General features: G+C 44.9%; 1 protein-coding gene across 1 annotated transcript in view; it reads right to left on the bottom strand.

The window, feature by feature from the left end:
- LOC138762315 (mannose-1-phosphate guanylyltransferase regulatory subunit alpha-A-like) overlaps positions 1 to 21,420 on the bottom strand; it is a 39,229-nt gene that overhangs the window by 4,111 nt on the left and 13,698 nt on the right. The window contains exons 4-10 of the mRNA XM_069936069.1: positions 18,326 to 18,518; positions 17,576 to 17,635; positions 16,183 to 16,313; positions 6,459 to 6,593; positions 5,447 to 5,544; positions 3,055 to 3,101; positions 1,363 to 1,455 (exon numbers count right to left, since the gene is read on the bottom strand). Of these exons, the coding sequence (XP_069792170.1) occupies positions 1,363 to 1,455; positions 3,055 to 3,101; positions 5,447 to 5,544; positions 6,459 to 6,593; positions 16,183 to 16,313; positions 17,576 to 17,635; positions 18,326 to 18,518 (757 nt within the window). The remainder of the gene's footprint in view (positions 1 to 1,362; positions 1,456 to 3,054; positions 3,102 to 5,446; positions 5,545 to 6,458; positions 6,594 to 16,182; positions 16,314 to 17,575; positions 17,636 to 18,325; positions 18,519 to 21,420) is intronic.

Below are 21,420 nucleotides of genomic sequence, written 5' to 3'. Positions count from 1 at the left end.
ACAGATCTCATTTAAAATGCCAGAGCTCTGCTCATGCCAGACAGTCCAGGCTCCCAGGTGCCTTGTAAAAACTTTGGAGAATGCCCATAAGGACTTCACAAGTAGGTGTTAATTAGACATGCTGTGGAGTAATGGGTTATTGTTTTGGAAAGCAACAGATGAATGGACTCGGAAGATCAGGTTTGGTGCCACAGTCTGTTTGAATGTAGTTTGCTGTTCTAAGGGGATCATGTAATTTTTCTCTGTGTATGTGTGTGAGAGAGAGAGAATTCAGTTCTACAGTTCAGCAGTAGCAGCTGGGACTAGAACAGGACAAAGTGGCAAACTTGTGGAAAACCCCATTTTGAAGATGGGTTGTGAGTTCTGAGTTCAGCCTGTTCAAAGCCCTTGTGGTTCATACAAGAGGAGATGACTGGCTGTATAATGTTTCACTTGAAATAAGAGAAACAAAAAAGAACTCTGTGGTGACCTGAAAGAAAGAGATTATGATCTTGAAAACCCTGATGGGACAGGTTTCTTCGGCAAGACACTGAAATGGCTGATTAGAAGGAATTAATTTGTGTCCAGGAACAACAAATCTCTCTGAAAACCAACAAGAACCTTCCTGAATGGTAACCATTTACCTTTCAAGCACCAAAGCCTGGTGAAATTCATAAATGTAAAATTCTGTGCACAGTCTAAGAATTGCCTGATACCAGTGTGAGAAGTGAGATTGGACTGTGAATCAAATAACTTTTCTGAACTTATACATACATTATATACACGTGTGCTTAGAATTAGAATTGGAAGGGGGTTAAGGTAATGGTAATAATTTAGAGTTTGATTCTGTTTTTATGTTTAAAGAAAATTAAAATAACTTGTTTTAAGTAACCATTTGTCTTGGTGAATTTCTATCGCTGCTGGGTTTATAGGTCCTCTGGGCCCATCAGAGAATATTTGGGACTAGATGGGAGGAGGTGTTCAGCATAGACTAGAAGGGCTAAACTGGCCTGTTTCTGTGCTGTAATTGTTATATAGTTATTGTTATAAATACTTCTTGTGGTGTTCATTGGATTAAGACGTTACATTAATAAATTTTGTGTTAAAATTCTGCCATACAACTCCAGTTGGTCTCCGCCGCCCCAGCTGCAGTTCTGATCCTCCCACAATATTGCTTTGTCTGGACTGGAGTGTGTTAACTGTAGGGGGAGTTCTGATTGTATCACACTGTGCATTTTCCGTGGGGGGGGGGGCGGGGAGGGTTCCACCTGCATTGCGTGGCGCATTGACTGTGGGGGGGAGGGGGGGTTCAGCCTGATTCGCACTATGCGTTACCTGTAGGGGGGGTGGGGGGGGTTCCGACTGTATTGCAACGGGTGTTACCTGTAGTGATGCTCCATGTAAGATGATAGATTCCCGAACCCGAACTCCAGCACCAATGGTCACTCCTGTGCTGATGGTGACGTTGGGACCCAGCTGTTTTAAAAAAACATCAAGCAGATGGCATTAACATCGACCTCTCCAATTTAACCTCCTTCCCCCAAGTCTTTCACAGCTCCCATCCCCCCACCACCTCACCTTTTTTCTCTTCTACCCTCCCTCCTATATCCACCTGTGACCTCTTACCTGTTGGCCTGTTCTCCCCCTGCCCATTTCTCTCGATCTGCCTGTTATGTCTCTACCTGACAAAAGGCCCAGCCTCAAAACGTTGGCAACCCTTTACTTCCTGTGGGCACTGCATGGTCCTGCTGAGTTTCTCCAGCCTGTTTGTGTAATGCACTTGACCCTGGCTCCTGCAGACTTTCTCGTTTAACTCCCTATAAAAGCATCGGTGGCCTGAACAGGGGAATCACAGGACGGACGGGGGCTTGCAGGTTTGTGGACGGGGTTCTACGGAGGGGCGGGGAGAGTTCCTCTTTCTCCCCGAGTGGCTGGAATCTGGAACATGCTACCTTGCTGGAAAGTTCAATCGGAATGTTCCTAGACAGCTGGGAATTGCTGGCATGGATCTGCTCTCTGTGCAGGCTCCGACATGTTCATGGATAGAGGGCAAGAGCAGAGGAATTCGTACAAATCAGTGATCTCCACTGAACAGTCAGCATAAGACAATAGGCCAAATGGCCTCCCCATCTCCAGGCATGGGTAGGCCAGGATGTTTGTCTTCATTGGTCTCTGCATGGATACGAGAGCTGGGAGTGCCATGTGCAGTTCTGTTCTCAACACTGCAGGATGAGGTGGTTCCGCTGGAGAGGGAGCCGAGGAGATTGTCCACGATGTTGCCTGGACTGCAGCATTGGTGGCAAGATTGGTCTTCTTCTGCATCGGGGAAGGCCTGGGAGATGTGTGCAAAATTCTGGGAAGGGCAGATGCTGTGTGTAGCCCAAGGGGAAAAGGTTTAGTTTGAGGTGTGTAGGAGGGGAGGATTCGATTGTTTACATAGCTCAGCACAACATTGTGGGCAGAAGGACCTCCATGGGCTAAGTTCCATGTCTAAGGTGAGAGGTCAGAGGGGGTCAGAGGAGGCTCTTTTCCCCCAGAGGTGGGGCTGGGGTCTGGATCACAGCCTGAGGGATGGGGATGGGGGAGGAAGAGGCTCTCACACTGTGTAAGCATCCAGACCAGCACCCAAATTGCTGGCCGAGTTTATGGACCAAAGAGAACCATAGAAAACTACAGCATTGAAGCAGGTATTTCAGCCCATCTAGTCCATACCATTATTCTGACTGGTCCCAGTGACCTGCACCCAGACCATAGCCCTCCATCCACATACTGATCCAAAATTTTCTTAAATGTTAAAAGTGAGCCCACATTCACCACTTCAGCTGGCAGCTCGTTCCACACACCCACCACTCTCTGTGAGAAGAGGTTCCCTGTAATGTTCTATTTTCACTCCTAACCCATGTGTTCTTGTACCTATCTACTCAGTGGAAAAGGGCTGCTTGTATTTACTCTATCAGTGCCCCTTCTAATTGTGTATCTTGCTGGTAATGTGTATTATAAGATGTGTGGCCGTGGACAGTGGTCAGCATGGACTTGCTGGGTTGAGGGCCTGTTTCTGTGGACTCTGTGACTCACCACAGCTGAGGGGTCAATCACTGCCGTCGGGTGGATATAAACATTGCCTGTTAAAGAGATCAGAGATAACAGATGTATCAAGCTTCAGAGCCCAAGACCCAGCAGCTCTTGCTCCTCTCACTATAGATAGGGTAGACAGCCAGCGCCAGGCTGCTGCTCACTGACTTCAGCTTGATGTTTAATACAATCGTTTCCCAGGGGATGCTGGAGAAGCTGTCCTCGCTGGGACTCAACATCCATGTCTGTAACTGGATTGTCGACTTCCTAATGGAAAGACCACCGTTTGTCCAGGTCAGAAGCAGAACGTCGAGCACCATAACAATGAGCACTGGCCTAACTCAGGGGTGTGAGCTCTGCCTGCTCCTGCTCCCATTATTGACCCACGACTGCGTCGCCAGATCTAGCTGCAACAGACTCATCAAGTTTGCAGATGACACAAAAGTCAGTGGCCTCATCGGCAACAATGATGAGTTGCTCTGCAGAGAAGAGATGGAAAAGGTGTGAGTAACAACCTGGGTCTCAACGTGGACAAGATGAAGGAGATGATCGTGGACTTCAGCATGACTAGGAATGACTACCCTCCAGTACACATCAACAACTCTGTAGTGGAGAGTGGAAACACCAAATTCCTTAGAGTTCATTTAACTAGGGACCCATCGTGGACACTCAACATCTCACTTGTCAGGAAGGTGCAACAGCGACTGCACTTCCTGAGAAGAATGAAGTGGGCAAGGCTACCGGCCACCATCATGTCAACCTTCTACAGGGGCTCCTTCAAAAGCGTCCTGCCTGCCTGCACCACAATAGGGAATGGTTGCTGCAGAGAAATGGATTGGAGGTCAATCTACAGGAGCACAATAGTGGATCACTGGAGTCTCCCTCCCCCTACATCAACATGATCTACCAGGATCGTTATCTGAAGAGGGCGGGGAAAATCATTAAGGACCCCTTTCACCCCGCACATGGCATCTTTCAGCTGCTCCCATCAGGAAAGAGATCCAGGAGGATCCGAGCCAGCACCACCAGGCTGAGGAACAGCTTCTTCCCACAGGCAGTGAGAATGCTGAACGACCAAAGGAACTGCTCACACTGACCCTCCGAGACTCTCACGTATGTGAAACAATATTTATTTTTTATTTGTATAGATTAAATACTTGTTCTGCATATGTATTGTTTGTCCGTGTGTTACATCTGGTTGTGTATCTGCATGTTTTGCACTGCGGATCGGAGAACGCGGTTTTGTCAGGTTGTTCTTGTACAATCAGATGACCATAAACTTGATTTGACTTTTTCCCAGGGCAGGAATAGCGAACACTAGAGGACATGTGTACAAAGTGAAGGGAGGGAAGTTTAGGAGTGACGTCAGGAGTATGTTTTTTTACACAGAGAGTTGTGGGGTCCTGGAATGCCTTGCAGGGATGGTGGTGGAGACTGGAACATTAGGGGCATTTAAAAGACTTTTAGACAGGGACACGGATGGAAGAAAAATAGAGGGTTACAGGGTAGGGAGGGCTTAGCTTTTTTTTGTAGGTATATATGTCGGCACCAACATCGAGGGTCTTGGGTTCCATATGCTAGATTTATGAAGTTAAAATTGTAAAATTTATATTTACTTTTATATTTTTCCTGTTCCACAGTTTTCCCTGATGAAATAAAATTATGATTTTGTGAAGTCTCTGAGGTTTCTGAGTGTCACCGGATGCAAAATCAAATGAATCAATCAATTGTGGTTGTTTCTTGTGAAATATTTTGTATTTCAAGTTCTAGGACTATTATAATTTGTTTTGGGGGGCTTAGGTTTCTTATATATAGTTTCAGGATATATTTGTTATGTAACTTGGTATATTATTCTCTATTGTTCGATCTTATATATGTTGATTAAATAAAGTATTAAAAAAAAGCACTTGCGCATGGACTTTCAAAAGAAAAGTGACTCTGGAAGAGAGATTTTAAAAGATCGTATTTTTGTGGACTAAAAAGTAAAGATTTTGTCAAAAAAATCATTGATGGGTTGAAGGGCCTGAACTGTTCTATGAGCTTCAGAGTCCAACTCCCGGCACTTCCCACTGCCTCAAATCCCTGTCCTTCCGCTCCCTGTGGCCCCTGCACCTCCCTCCACCCCACCCCCCCCCACGGATCTCACTGTGCCTCAGAGCTGGCATTCTACAATCGTATGGGGCATGGAAACGCCATTTGATGCTGACCAGTGGGCACACCATCTCTGCCCCACTGGGCGCTCATTGCCGGTGCCTTATGTCAAAGCCTACCCTCTGATTGAGCTTTGTCACCAGGCCCAACCTTGCCTGATGTGGCAAACACCCCATCTCATTCACTAACTGCTCCCATGTGGTATTTTACCACCTACCAGATGCTCAGTAAATTCCATACACACCAATTATCCTGGGCCCGCCTTGCTTGGTGCTGGCCAGCCGGTCAGGGTGACTGCTCTGGTACTGGTTCAGGTATAATCTGTTGGCATAGATGGCAGACCTGGGGAGAGATCACAGCCTTACAGACAAAGCCCACCCACCCATTAACAAGGCCACCCTTCATTGGTCGAAGATGTCTTGGCCTGTCACAACCATCCCTCACTCCACAGGTGGGGCTGAATCCAGCCTCTCACTGTCCCCCCCTCCTGCCTGCACATCCTGGGAGGGGAAACTGTCTCTCACAGTGAGGGGTGAGTATAGTTCATGCTTCAGTCACCCCAGCCTGTACCCCTCCCACTGACCCCGTCCCCTCCCCACACTGACCCCCCTCCCAAAATGCCCCTGTCTCCATCCCAACATCACAGTCCCTACCCCTCCCTCTGACCTCACTCCCTTCCTCCCACTGACTTCTGTCCCTTTCACCAACATCCCTTCCCCCACTCACCCCCATCATCTCCCCCCACGGACTCCTCCCCCTCTCCTCCCACTGGTCCCCCTTCCTCTCCTTCCATTGACATCCCACCCCCCTGTGCTCCAGCATGTCATCCCTGGATGATGTCACGCTACGGGTACCCCTCTGCCTGACCCTCTTGATGCCGTCCTCCTGCCCCTTCGCGCGTGGTAGTTTCTTCACAAGTGAGGGGGCACGATTGGCATAATGGTTGATGCATCACTGTTCCAGAGCCAGTGATTGGGACTGGGGTTTGAATCCCACGCTGTCTGTGAGGAGTTTGTACATTCTCTCCATGTCTATGTAGGTTTCCCCATGGGGTCTGGTTTCCTCCCACTGTTCCAAACATACCGGGGATGTAGGTTATTTGGGTGGCATGGGCTCATGGGCCGAAAGGGCCTGTTACCATGCTGTATGTCTAAATTTAAAATTTAAAAAAAATTAATTTAAAATTAATAAATTCTCTCGTCCTCATGTTCAGTCTGTGCCCGTCCCCGCTGGCGTCTGCACTGCCTGACACATACCCAGCTGATTTGATCTGACTCCAGAAGCCATGGGTTTTGTAGATGTAGAGGGAGCCTCGGCCAGCAATGGTGGTGAAGATGTCCTGCTCCAGGCGTATGACCTCAGCACGTAGCCTGCCGTTCAAGTTCTCCTCACTGCAGGGCACAGAGTCCACAAGGCCATCAGTATCAGTAGCAGGCCATTTGGCCCATTGAGTCTGGCCCACCATTCCATCATGAACTGATTCCTTCTCCCACTCTGTCCCCTGCCTTCCCCTCATAACCTTTGATACCCTGACTATTCAGATACCTCCCCTACAAGATACAAGATATGTGAGCAGATCTGACATGAATAATCAAATATTCCCGTTCAGACCTTCTAAAAAAATCAACCACAAAACCAGAAACACAAAATTAAACTTATCTGTTAATATGGATGTCCTAAGATCACTGGTAGACCTCGAAACTGGCAATCTCCGTCAGGTCGCAAGACCTTTAAACTGCCGGTGCTCAGGTAAATACTGTGGAAGTTGTGAACAGCCAGTAATTGGACCATTTAAACTTCACGGCAGTTGCAAACAGCAGATGCTCAGCACATTTAAACTGCGGATGATTTAACGGGACAGCACGAGGACCATTTAAACACCTTGGGAACTACCAGCAGCAGACCTGCAAGCCAGGAAAAGAAGATCCGGCCACGTGGACGCAGAGGGAGGCTACAGGTCAAGCTGAGAAGCTGGGACCTGAGGCTTCCGCTCCCTACCATCCTCCTGGCCAAGGTACAGTCCTTGGAGACAAACTTGCTGAACTCCAAGCTAGACTTCAACATCAGAGAGACATTCTGTGTGATTGCTTCACAGAAACATGGCTATGTGCGGACATTCCAGACACGGCACTGCAGCCCAAGGGCTGCACCCTCCATCGTCCTGACCAAACGCAGGGACTTGGAAAAACTGGGGGAGGTGGCGTTTGTATCATCATCAATTCATCGCGTGGACAGACGTGACGGTCATGTCCCAGACCTGCTCCCTCCACCTGCAACCTCTTGCGACCAAGTGTCGCCCATTCTACCTGCTGAGGGAGTTCACCACCATCATCCTGGTCACAGTATACATTCCACCCAGGTTACTGTCAGGCTGGCACTGGAGGGACTGAGCACTGATAATAAACAGCCACAAAACAGCACATCCGGATGCCTTCCCGATCACTGTGGGGGGCTTCGACTGGGCCAACCTGAAAGTCCCTGACAGACTACCACCAGCACATCATATGCGAGATCAGGGGAACCAACACACTTGACCACTGTTACACCACCATGAAAAAAGCACCAAGCCAGACCACAACCACACTTCAAGTCTGATCACCTGGCTGTACCTCTACTCCCAGCGTACAAGCAGAGACTGAGGACCATAGCACCAATGGTGAAGCTGGCCAAGGTCTGGTTTAGGGAGGTGGAGAAGCGTTTGTGTGGACTGGAACATATTCTCATCGATAGACTGGAATGAATATGCAGCAGGTGTCATCGACTTCATCAAGACCTGCGTGACCGTGCATTAAGAAAAAAAACTATTGCCAGGACAACCACCTAGAGCTGTTTTGGTGAGGTGTTTGAGGTATCAAGATCGTGAGATGATTTTACGTGCAGCGGTTTTGCGGGCAGGTATGAATGGTCCAATGGTAATTCAAAATAGTAAGGGTTTTTTTAATGCAGATTTGAGTCAGGCAGTAGTTATGAAACGGAAAGAGTTTAATCCTGCTAAAGTTGTCTTATGGAAAAAAAGACTATAGATCTACTTTTAGATATCCAGCAATTTTAAAAATATTTTATGGGCAATACCAATCTCAGTTTTTTGAAGACTCACAGGCAGCTTTAACTTTTGCTAACTCTTTACCAGATTCTAAGTTGACACAGGACTTTGCGTTGAAACCGTTGGTGATGTTGGATAAAGCTGGAAATGGGAAAGTTGAGAAGAAACTGGAAGTTGAACAATTGATGGATTTGCAAGAAGAAATTCCGGAAACGTTCAGTAAATGAAGGGTTTCTTTGCTCTCTGGCTGGGGAGAAGATGCTATCCCAGCTAAATCCGAAGTCATCAGCCACTGTTGGTATTAACTGCACTCGGTTAATAAGGGGGCGGGAGGGGGGGGGGAGGTTACTGTGTCGCAGTTTTTTTGTTGGGGGGTTTTAGGGGGTCTTTCTTTAGAGGGTTTTTTTCTTACTGAGTTGTGAAAAATTGGGTGCCATTATATAGATTGTAATGAGAGTTTAAGCTTTGCAACTTTTAATGTTAAGGTGTTAAATCATCCGATAAAGAGGAAACGTATTTTAGATTATATTAGAAATTAAAAATAGATATAACATTTTTGCAAGAACAGACAAAGAGCATTTAAAGTTAAAAAGAGATTGGATTGGACATGTATTTTCTTCTTCATTTAATTCTAAAGCTGGGGGGGGGTGGCGATTTTCTCTTCTTTCTTCTCTCTTCTCTCTTTGGCTTGGCTTCGCGGATGAAGATTTATGGAGGGGGTAAAAAGTCCACGTCAGCTGCAGGCTCGTTTGTGGCTGACAAGTCCGATGCGGGACAGGCAGACACGGTTGCAGCGTCTGCAGGGGAAAATTGGTTGGTTGGGGTTGGGTGTTGGGTTTTTCCTCCTTTGCCTTTTGTCAGTGAGGTGGGCTCTGCGGTCTTCTTCAAAGGAGGTTGCTGCCCGCAAAACTGTGAGGCGCCAAGATGCACAGTTTGAGGCGATATCAGCCCACTGGCGGTGGTCAATGTGGCAGGCACCAAGAGATTTCTTTAGGCAGTCCTTGTACCTTTTCTTTGGTGCGCCTCTGTCACGGTGGCCAGTGGAGAGCTCGCCATATAACACGATCTTGGGAAGCCGATGGTCCTCCATTCTGGAGACGTGACCCACCCAGCGCAGCGATTTTAGTTAATAAGAAAATATCTTTTGCGGTTTGCAAATGCAGGAAGAGTGTTAATTGTTAATTTTTTTCTGAGATTTGGACTTTAATGAATGTTTATGCACCAAATGAAGATGATGAATGAGGCTTTTATTTCAGAGGTACTTTTAAATTTGAATCAGTCAAATGGGAATGTATTGGTGGGAGGGGATTTCAATTGTTGTTTGGATCCATTGTTGGACAAATCTCCGAGAATTGTCAGAAAGTCTAAGATGGCGAAAAGATTGCTTGAAATGATGAAGGATTTGAATTTAGTGGAAATTTTGAGAAAATTAAATCCAACAGAAAAAGATTATTCATTTTATTCAACTCGACATAATTCTTTTTCTAGAATAGATTTATTTTTGATTTCTGCACATTTACAAAGTAGATTTAACTTTGCAGATTATAAAAGTTGATTATTATCAGATCATTTATTATTGTTAATTAGATGTTCAGGTACTGAATTGGTTGACACAGCTTATCAATGGAGGTTCAATGAAATGTTATAGAAGAGACCAGATTTTGTAAAATATACGAGAGATCAAATTAGTTTTATTTACAAGTGAATCAAAATTCAGTTCAAAGTAAGTTTGTTTTGTGGGATGCTTTAAAAGCATATTTGAGAGTATTAATTATTAGTTAGACAACAAAGATAAAAAAACCAATATCAATTCGAAAGTTCAAATTTGGAGAAAGAAAATGAAAGTTTGGAGAAAAAGTTACAGAACAAATGTACAGAGGATGATAAGATACAATTATCTAAATTGAAATTACGTTGTAATAATTTACAAACATATAAGTATGAGAAAATGATACTGAAATCTAAGCAACGTTATTATGAATTGGGAGAAAGAGCACGTAAGATTTTGGCATGGCAACTTAAAACTGAGCAAGTATCAAGAACAATTAATGCTATTATGAAGAATGGAGAAATTACTTATAAACGAAAAGATATTAATGAAGAATTTTTTAAATTTTATGAAAATTTATATACATCAGAAGGTAGTCAAGATATTGATCAAATTGATTTATTTTTAGATAATTTAAATTTACCAATGTTGAATGAAGCAGAGGTAAAGAAATTAGATATTTCATTTACTGAATCAGAATTGAAGGAAGCTTTACAATTGATGCCTAATGGGAAATCTCCTGGAGAAGATGATTTTATGGTGGTTCTATAAAGAGTTTAATGATTTATTATTTGTTATATAAAGATGTTTTGAAACAAGCAACTGAAACAGTTGTATCTCCAGAATCTTTCTCAAGAGCAATGATTACAGATATACAAAAAAAAGATAGAGTTCCTTTAAAAGTATCTCATATAGACCGATATCATTATTAAATATTGATTATAAATTGGTGGCGTAAGTTTTGGATAATAGGTTAGCGAATTATTTACCAAAATTGGTTATATGGATCAGGTAGGTTTTGTTAAAAGTAAGTATTCAGCAGACAATATAATTAAGTTGATTTCATTAATTAATGTGGCAAAATAACAAAATAATCAACCAATGGTTGTATCTTTAGATGCTGAGAAGTCGTTTGATCGTGTTGAGTGGAAATTCTTGTTTAGAGTATTGGAAAAATTTAATTTTGGCCCATTTTTCAGAGGTTGGGTTAAGGACTTGTATGCAGGACCTACAGCAAGGGTGTTAATGAATGGTCAGATTTCAAAATCTTTTAATTTGTCTTGTTCTACAAGACAAGGCTGCTCTTGTCTTTATTCGCTTTCGTGATTGACCCTTTAGCTCAGGCGGTTCGACAAAATTTAGGTATTAGGGGAATTAGAGTGAAGAAAAATGAATATAAAATTAGTCTCTTTGCAGATGATGTTTTGATATACTTAACTAATCCAAAGGTTTCATTAAAGTCATTACAGGATTTATTGAATAAATATGGAAAATTATCGGGATATAAGGATAATTGGGAAAAGAGTGAGATTTTACCAATAGTGGAGGAAGATTACAAAGATTGTAGAAAAATTACTAAATTAAGATGGTCAAATAAAATTAAATATTTAGGAATAGTTATAAATAAAAGTTATCATGAATTGTTTAATTTAAATTATGTACCTTTTTTAAATAAGATTAAAATTCATTTAGATAAATGGAAAGGTTTACCATTGACGTTAATTGGAAGAGCAAATTGTATAAAGATGAATATTTATCCTCGAGTACAGTATTTTTTTTCAATCTATTCCATGTATGGTACCAAAAAAGTTCTTTAAGGAAATAAATAAGACAATTAGGCTATTTTTATGGAAGGGTAAATTATCAAGTTTCTTTACAAAAATTGACTTTGAGTTAAGAATTAGGCGCTTGCAATTACCTTGTTTTTACAATTATTATGAAGTGGCACAGTTGAAATTTATTAATAGATTATTTGATACTGAACAATCTCCTAGGTGGGCAAAAATAGAGGTGGTTCAGATTTTGGAAGGTAATATTAAGCATTTTATTTATAAATGGAATCCATTATTGTTACAAGAATTTGAATTGCCAGTTTTACAACATATAATGAATATTTGGTATAATGGTAATTTAATTATAGGGTTTAAAGGGATGATTTCAATAAGATCACCAATATATCAGAATAAATTAATTCCTTTTTCATTGAATAGTCCTTATTTAAAGGATTGGAAAAATAAAGGAATAGTTAATGTTATAGATTGTTTTGAAGCGGGGAAGTTTTGTTCATTTAATAGATTACAAGAGAAATAATGTATCGTGTCAAATTCTTTGCTTGGTTATTATCAACTTCGAGATTTTTTAAAGAAGAGTTCTGGTAAGGAAATAAATTTGCCAGGTCAAATGAAATTTGAATTATTGATAGAATATAAAAGTGAAAAAAGTTTTATTTCTGACATGTTTCGATTGTTGCAAGGAAAAAATAGAAAAAGTGGATATGTACAAGGTTAAAGAGAAATGGGAAAAAGATTTAAATATTGTTTTGGCAGGGGAAGAATGGTCACAAATGTGTGTTGATGTATTACAAAATTAATTAATGTGAGATATAATATGGTTAATTATAATTTTTTGCATCAATTTTATTTAACTCCTGAGAAATTGAAAAGATATGGATTTAGTTTAACAGATTTATGCTTTAGATGTAGAGAGCAGAAAGGTACTTTTGTACATTCAGTTTGGTCGTGTAAGAAAATTAAATTTTTTTGGGACAAAATTATTAAATCTTTGAGAGATTTGTTTAAAATGGATATTAGATTGGATCCAAAGTTATGTTTATTAGGTTATGATAAGGTTCCATTTGTTGATTCAAGAATGCCTCAACCATATTTAGCTTTTTTAAAGTTAGCCTTAGCAGTAGCAAGAAAATGCAGAGCTTTTACATGGAAAAATGAAGTACAATTAAATTTGCAAAGATGGCAGAATGAATTGCAGACTTGTTTGTATTTAGAAAAATTAACATATAATGGGAAAAATAATTATTCTTTTTTTAATTGATATGTGGGGATTATAATGGAAAGATATGGCTATAGAAATTAAATAATTGTAATAAGTTTGGCACACCAATCAGGAAAAATTGGTTTTTGCTGTAAGTTTTTTGGGTGGAGGGGGGATTGGGGGAAGTTTTTTTTTTGGATTTTTAGTGGGGTTTTTTAATGTTATGGGGTGAGGGGTTATAGTCATTTTATTTTTTTGTGTGTGTAATTTGAAAAGGTAAATAAAATTTTCAAACAAAAGATCAAGACCTGCGTGGATGAGTGTGCGCCCACGTGCACATGCCAGGTGTTCCCCAACCGGAACCCCTGAATGAATCAGAGAATTCTCAACCTGCTGAGGGCGAGAACAAGGGTGTTTAAGGCCAGGGATCGGGATCTTTACAAGAAGTCCAGGTACAACCTGGGGAAGGCCTTCTCTGAAGCAAAGTGCCAATTCTGGAGGAAGCTAGAGACAGAGACAGGTAGATACACACCAGCTATGGCAGGGGGTGCAGGCCATTACAGCTGACAAAGCAAAGGTGAACACTATCGATGGCTGTGATGCTTCATTACCCGATGAGCTGAACACCTCCATGCCTGAAGAACCAAACAGTACCGACTAAAATCCCTGCAAAGGCTGAGGACCCTGTGATATCTGTCTCTGAAAGTGACGTCAGAACATCATTCTAGAGGGTGAACCCTAGCAAGGTGTTAGGCCCTGACAGCGAACCTAGCAGGTACTGAAAATCTGCACCAACCAACTAGCCGGAGTGTTCATGACATTTTTAGCCTCTCTTTGGGGCAGTCAGAGGTTCCCAATCATCATCCTGGTACCCAAGAATAGCTGAGTGGGCTGCCTCAACGATGTGATGCTTTGAGAGGCTGGTCATGGCCAGAATTGACACGGACCCAAGTAAAGATCTGGACCGGCTGCAATTCACCTATTGTCACAATCGCTCCACAGCAGATGCAATATCTCCACTCAACTCTGGATCACCTTGAAAACAGCAACTCATATGTACGGCTACTCTTCATCGACTACATCTCGGCCTTCAACACCATTATTCCCTCAGGGCTGGTCAAGAAGCTACAAACTTTGGGCCTCTGTACCCGCCTCTGCAACTGGATCCTTGACTTTCTCATCGGACGACCACAGTCAGTACAAACTGGAAACAACGTCTCCTCCTCACTGATCATTAACACAGGCCCACCCCAAGGATGGTGCTTATCCCACTTCTCTACTCATTCTACACCCATGACCGTGTGGTCAGGTACAATTCCAATACCATCAACACATTTGCTAATGAGACCACAGTTGTTGAAAGAATCACAAACGGCAACGAGGAAGTGGACAGGAGGGAGATAGATCAGCTTGTTGGATGGTGTAACAACAACCTTGCACTTAATGTCAGCAAAACCAAGGAGATGATTGTGGACTTCAGGAGAGGGTCAGGGGAACATGATCCAGTCCTCATCAAGGACTCAGGAGTGGAAAGGGTCAAGAACTTCAAATCCCTGGGTGTCAACATCTCCGAGGATCTGTCCTGAAGCCTCCACGCTGATGCAATCATGAAGAAGGCTTGCCAGCGGCTATACTTTGTGAGATGACTGACGTAATTCAGTATGTCACCGAAAACTCTCATAAACTTCTACAGGTGTCCCATGGAGAGGATTCTGGCTGGTTGCTGCCATCTGGAAAAAGGTACAGGAGCCTCCAGATGAGCACTTAGCAGCACAAGGACAGCTTCTTCCCCGCTGCCATCAGATTCCTGAATGATCCATGAACCACAGACACGGCCTTGCTCTTCGTGCACTGTTATTTTTAATAGTAATGTTGTAAAATGGCTATAATATGAACGTTTGCTCTCTGATGTTGCTGCAAAACACCAAATTTCATGACTGGTTCATGACAATAAATTCTGATTCTGAAGAGCCAAACGAAATACCACGTTGGAAAGTGTCCAGTCGTGCACTTTGGGAAAAGGGAAAAAATGGCTGACCATTATTTGGATGAGGGAGACAATTCAAAATTCAGAGGTACACAGGGACTTGGGAGTCTTCATACAGGATCCCCTAAAGGTGAACCTCCAGGTTGAGTCAATCGATGGTGGTGAAGGTAAGGCAATGCTGGCGTTTATATGGAGATGGATAAGATACAATAGCAGGGATGAAATGTTGAGGCTCTAGAAGGCTCTGGTGAGACCTCGTCTGGAATGTTGGGAGTAGTTTTGGGTTCCTCGTTTAAGAAAGGATGTGCTGGTGTTGGAGAGAGTTCAGAGAAAATTCACAAGAATGATTCTTCGAAAGAAAGGATTAGCACAGATGGCTCTTGGACTGGACTCCTTGGAGATCAGAGGAATGAGGGGAGACCTCATGGAAGCATTTTGAAATGTTGAAGGGCCTGGACAGAGTAGATGTAGTGAAGTTATTTCGCCTGGTAGGGGAATCTAACTTCAGGGTTGAACGATGCCCGTTTAAAACATAGATGCAGAAGAATTTCTTCAGCCAGAGAGCGGTGGAATTTGCTACCATGGGTAGCTGTGGAGGCCAGGTCATTGGGTAAGGCAGAGATTGATCAGAATCTGGATTCAATGTCATGAACCAGTCATGAAATTCAGGGTTTTGTGGCAGCATCAAAGTGCAAACATTCATATGACCACCTTACAATATTACCATAAAAAAAACAATAATAGTCTCTGTGATCCCAGCTGGGTTTGGTGTGGTGTTGGGGGGGGGGGTGTCCTCTGTGATCCCAGCTAGGTACGGTGTGAGGGGGTTCTCTATGACCCCAGCTGGACATTGTGTGGCAGGGGGGGTTTCTGTGACTCCAGCTGGAGGGAGTCTCTATGACCCCAGCTGGGTACGCTGTGCGGAGTCGGGGGGTTCTCTGTGACCCCAGCTGGGAATGGTGTGGGGGGGGTCTCTATGACCCCAGCTGGACATTGTGTGGCGGAGGGTCTCTGTGACCCCAACTAGGTACGGTGTGCAGAGGGTGGGGGTCTCTGTGACCCCAGCTGGGTACGGTGTCGAGATTTCTGTGACCCCAGCTGGGAATGGTGTGGGGGGGTCTCTATGACCCCAGCTGGACATTGTGTGGCGGAGGGTCTCTGTGACCCCAACTAGGTACGGTGTGCGGAGGGTGGGGGTCTATGTGACCCCAGCTGGGCACGGTGTCGAGATCTCTGTGACCCCAGCTGGGAATGGTGTGGGGGGGGTCTCTATGACCCCAGCTGGACATTGTGTGGTGGAGGGTCTCTGAGACCCCAACTAGGTACGGTGTGCGGAGGGTGGGGGTCTCTGTGACCCCAGCTGGGCACATTCAGAGGGAACACAGTCAGCCTTGCACACACACTACTCACAAGGCGAGGTCGTGCTCGTTTATCCGGAACACCTCTCCGATGTTCTGGAAGATGTCAGGGGTGAAGAGGTAAACGCCACAGTTGATGATGTCACTGACGAAGGTGCTGGGTTTCTCCACATAGTGAAGGACCTGAGAATGGAGCAGGTTCTTACTAACCACACAATCCCTGCCCGGAGCCCAACAAGTATGGGGGCTTCCATGTCCTCTGCCTCAGCTAGCATCCCACCCAGAGATCAGGATCCCTTTTCCCCCCACCATCCCCCACCCACTGAGATCAGGACCCCCCCACCCACTGAGATCAGCACCACCCCCCACCCGCCAAGATTGATCCTCTCCAACCACCCTCGAGATTAGCACCATGTCCCTCCCTACCCACCATGATCAGCACCTTCTTCCCCTCAACCTCCCATGTTAAGCAACCCCTCCCTCTCACACAATACTGTTAGAACCAAACACACTCCCCTGCACACCCCCTCTCCCCATCCCTCACCCCACAAACTCCCCTTTACACACCCTCCCCCACCCACTCCCCGCCCTCATCCCCTCCCCCATCACCAGCCACAATGACTGCTGTGGGCCCTGTCTATAGACTGCAGATACTGGTCCCAGCTACTCCTTCACCCTCCTCTCATCTGGGGGAAGGGCAGCAGGGGACAGGAAATGCTCCCTGCAGGTTCCCCACCGGTCCCCACACCACCTTGATTGGGAAATGCAGCAGTGGATGTAAACCCAGGAACTCCACCACAGTAGCACCGTGGGAGCCCCTTCACTAGGACTACAGCCAGATGCCCCAGCGCTGGAGGGGAGGGCTTGCTCACCCTGTATCCTCCTGTCTGGCCCAGGTTGTTGAGGTGACGTGGGTGATTGAACCTGGTCCTGTTGGCACAGCACACCTTTCATGGGAGAGACTGAAAACCCATCAGGTATTTGCAGCCATGAAAAATAACATGGAGTTGAGGGTGGGTGAGATACAAACCAGAAGTCATGGGATAAGAGTGAAAGGGGCAAAGTTTAGGGGGAACTTCTTCACACAGAGAGTGGTGGGGGTGTGGAACGAGCTGCCAGCTGAAGTGGTGAATGTGTTTGGGAGAGGTATGGACTGGGTGCAGGTGGGATTTGGGGTGTGAGGATGATGGTGAGGGGTGGTGTGAGGGACAGTGATGGTGCAGCAGAGGGTGGGCTGTGGGTGAGCCTAGCGGTCCATCTGTGGGCATTACACTGACCCCAGTCAGCAGCTCTGACTGCTCTGTCCATGTACCACAACCCCTGTCCCATGTCTGCATCCCGCATCTGAGTCCTGTGTCCATCCCGTGTCCCTTATAGAAGTCCGGTGCCCGTCCCACACCCCGTGATGTTCCTACCCCACCTCCGAAGCACGGCAGCCGGCTCACCTCATGGGTTTGCTGGTTCTCCACAATGCAGCCGTAGTTCATCGACTGCCTCCTGTTGGCCTGTTTCAGAACAGGAGAGTGAGACACATCCAGGTCCCTACATCCCAGGTATCCCTCACCCCTCCCTCCACACCCCACCAGGACACACATATCTGCCTAACCCCCCACCCCCCCCCCCCCCACCCTGATGCCCCTCCCCCACCCAATGACTCACATTGCCTTCTACCGAACTACAGGAAGAATATCAATAAGATCGAAAGAGGGCAGAGAAGATTTACTAGGATGTTACCCAGACTTCAGGGACTGAGTTACAGGGAAAGGTTAAACAGGTTAGGGCTTTATTCCCCGGGGCATAAAAGAATGAGGGGAGATTTGGGATGGACAGAGTAAATGTAGACTGGCTTTTTCCACTGAGGGTAGGTGAGGTACAAATCAGAGGACAAGGGTTAAGGGTGAAAGGTTTAGGGGAACATGAGGGGGAACTTCTTCACACAGAGTGGTGGGGGTGTGGGACGAGCTGCCAGCTGAAGTAGTGAATGTGGGCTCGATTATTATTTAAGAAGAATTTGGACAAGCCCATGATGGGAGAGGTACGGAGGGATATGGACTGGGTGCAGATCAGTGGGACTATAGGCAGAATATAGTTTGGTACGGAGTAGAAGGGCCAAAGGTCATGTATCTATGCTGTAATGTTCTATGGTTCTATGCAGGAAGCTTGTCCAGATGTGTGAAACCTGCTTGGTTCCTTACCGTTGTTCCCAGCATGACAAAGGCGTGGATCTGCTTCTGGGCCTTCTGGAATTCAATCATCTTCATCAGCGGGAAATCACAGCAAACATCAGCATTCATGACAAAGAAAAGTTCGGGCTTTCCCGATAGGATCTGATCTCGGAAGTGGTACAGTCCTCCGCCAGTTCCCAGAGCAACGTACTCCTGAAGGTATCTGAGTACACAAGGACCAAGGTCCACATTAACCTTTCATCAGGAACCCAACCGCATATCTGGCTTCAGTGGGAATAAACCTTTAGGAAATCTCAAAGTCCGTCACACCCTGCCAGCACCGATGAAAGGTTCAGCTGAATCTGTTCAACCCCATTCAGTCACCATGACCCTTGAGCAATTCTTCTCATAGAACCATAGAACACTATAGCACATATACAGACCTTTCTCGTCTGAGCCAAACTATTTTTCTGTCTAGTCTAGTCCCACTGACCTGCACCCCTCCCATCCAAATTTCAAATTTTTCTTAAATGTTAAACATTCACCACTTCAGCTGGTAGCTCGTTCCACACCCCCACCACTATCTGTGTGAAAAAGTTCCCCCTAGACCATTTCCCTTTCACCCTTAACCCATGACCTCTGGTTTGTATCTCTTCTAGACTCAGTGGAAAAAGCCTTCTTGCATTTATTTCCTTCTTCCCTGGTTCTTTTACCACCCTGCTCTTGATCTCCCCGCTCTAGAAACAGTTTCTCTTTCTTTATTCCATCCTATCAGACATTAGAAAACCTTGTCTTGGGTCAGGGACACACTCCTGCTTCCAAGTCAGATGTCGGGAGTTCAAATGTCAAGAGGACACGATGAAGAAATGGGAGATGGATAATGGGATGAAATAAAGATTGTCTCTCACTACGTGAAAAGTTAGATGAGGAGGTTTTTACAGAGTGGTGGGTGCCTGAAATGCAGGGGCGGTGGTGGAAGCAGGTTCAATTTTAAATTTAGACAAACAGCACGGTAACAGGCCCTTCTGGCCCACTTACACCCTACACCCCCGTTATGTTTTGAACAGTGGGAGAAAACCTATGCAAACACAGGGAGAATGTACAAACTCCTTACAGACAGTGTGGGATTTGAACCCCGGTCCCCATCACTGGTGCTGTAACAGGGTTGTGCTAATTTAAATGTCTGTGCCACTCCTGTGCTAACATGTGAATAGGCAGGGAGCAGAGGGATATGGTCATGTGAGGCAAACCTGTAGTTTTAAATTGGCATTGTGATCAAGTCAAGTCACCTTTATTTACTGTTCATGTCACACTTGCATGGTAAAGACAAGATAGTGTTTCTCCAGGACCACGGAGTTAGAATAGAAGTTAAACACATTGAAATATTAAGATGTATAGCACAGACATTGTGGGCCAAAGAGCCTGGCCCTGTGCTGTAAGGTTCAAAGGGGTTGCAGGTAGCCTGATGACCCAGACAGAGATTTATTTTTGAATTGATGTTACAGAAAGGTTACTGTACTGACATGAAGACACAGGAGAGACTGCAGGGGTTGGAATCTGGAGCAACAAACCCCCTGCTGGAGGAGCTCAGTGGTGAGCCCTCCACCAAGAACCCAGGCTGGTTGTTTCTGGGAGATGGCTGTGACGTTGCAGACATCACAAATGCAAGCATTATGGGATGTTTCAGTACAGAATGAGACATTTACAGGACTCACCACATCAGTAGAAGGGGTGGAGGCCACTTAGACTCTCAAGCCTGCTGCGTAGTTCATTCAACGCTACTATCCTTACCCATTCATGCATTGCCAATTCCCATATCTAGAGAGTGAAGTCTCTGAATGCCTGAAGGCAGAGCACCTGAGTGAAGAAGCTGAGACTTGTCTCTGTCCTGATTCCTCCTAGATTAAATACTAACTCTTGTGCCAAACCCCATCAGAATGTTGTAAGTTTCAATGAGATCATTCTTCTGAACAAAAGTACAGGCTGTGTCTTATTTAGGTCTCCTCACATAAGGTTCCCAGCAATCAATCTGCACCCACCATCACAAGGGTAACTTTCCTTTGGCAGGAGACCAAACCACTGCTCATTGTTGCAGATGCTGCCTTAACAAAAACCAAGGTTAAACAAACCACACTATTTTTTTAAAAATTCAGACATACGTTAATAGGCCCTGCCAGCCCATGAGCCCACTTAACCTACAATTCCTGCACGTTTTGAAGGGTGGGAGGAAACCGGAATACCCGGAGGAAATGGATGCAGACGGGGGAGAATGTACAAATTCCTTACCCTGGTCCCAATCACTGGCGCTGTAACAGTGTTGCAGTATCTGCCACGCTAACCATGCTGTGACCCTAGTTCCAGTGTTCAACGCTACCCCCAATGTGACCACGGTTTATTACTGACAGTTTTCTATTTTTCAGGCATCACCCCTGAACCTACAGTCGATAGGACAAGGTGGAATACATAATTTGAATAAATAGACTCTGGAAAGAAACAGTGTTCATTGATGAGGAGGTCACAAGTGTGGAGCACAGAGCGAGCACCCTACTTTTTAACTCAATTGTTGATCATTTTGTATTCTCTCAGAATCAATCGTTGACACTTAAACCAACACCAAAAGCATTTGGTAAAATATCCCGTTGAAGGATTGTTCGATGACAGGGTCTGGTTAAGACCACAAGACGGTGGTTCTCAACCTTTTTCTTTCCACTCACATCCCACTGTAAGTAATCCCGAGGCCATCGGTGCTCTCTGATTAGTAAGGGATTGCTTTCGGTGGGATGTGAGTGGGAAGGGAAGGTTGAGAATCACTGCTCAAGACCCAGTTATTACTGAAATATTTGGCTTGAGAAAAATTGTCCTTGGCCTATTTCCTTTGGAGACATGAAACCGTGCACATAATGAGTCAATGAGGTACGATTAAAACAGTGGCTTTCAAACTTTTTCTTTCCACCCACATCCCACCTTAAGCAATCCCTTACTAACTACAGAGCACCTTTAGCATAGGGAATACTTAAAAGGTTGAGAACCACTGCCATAAGACATGGGAGCAAAACTGGCCATTCGACCCATCGAGTCTGCCCAGCCATTCCATCATGAGCTGGTCCATTTCCCCACTCAGCCCC

Source organism: Narcine bancroftii, chromosome 4 (genome assembly GCF_036971445.1).
Source record: "Narcine bancroftii isolate sNarBan1 chromosome 4, sNarBan1.hap1, whole genome shotgun sequence".
Lineage (NCBI taxonomy): Eukaryota > Metazoa > Chordata > Chondrichthyes > Torpediniformes > Narcinidae > Narcine > Narcine bancroftii.
Note: the sequence above shows the minus strand (reverse complement) of the source record. Positions and strands in the feature narration are given on the sequence as shown.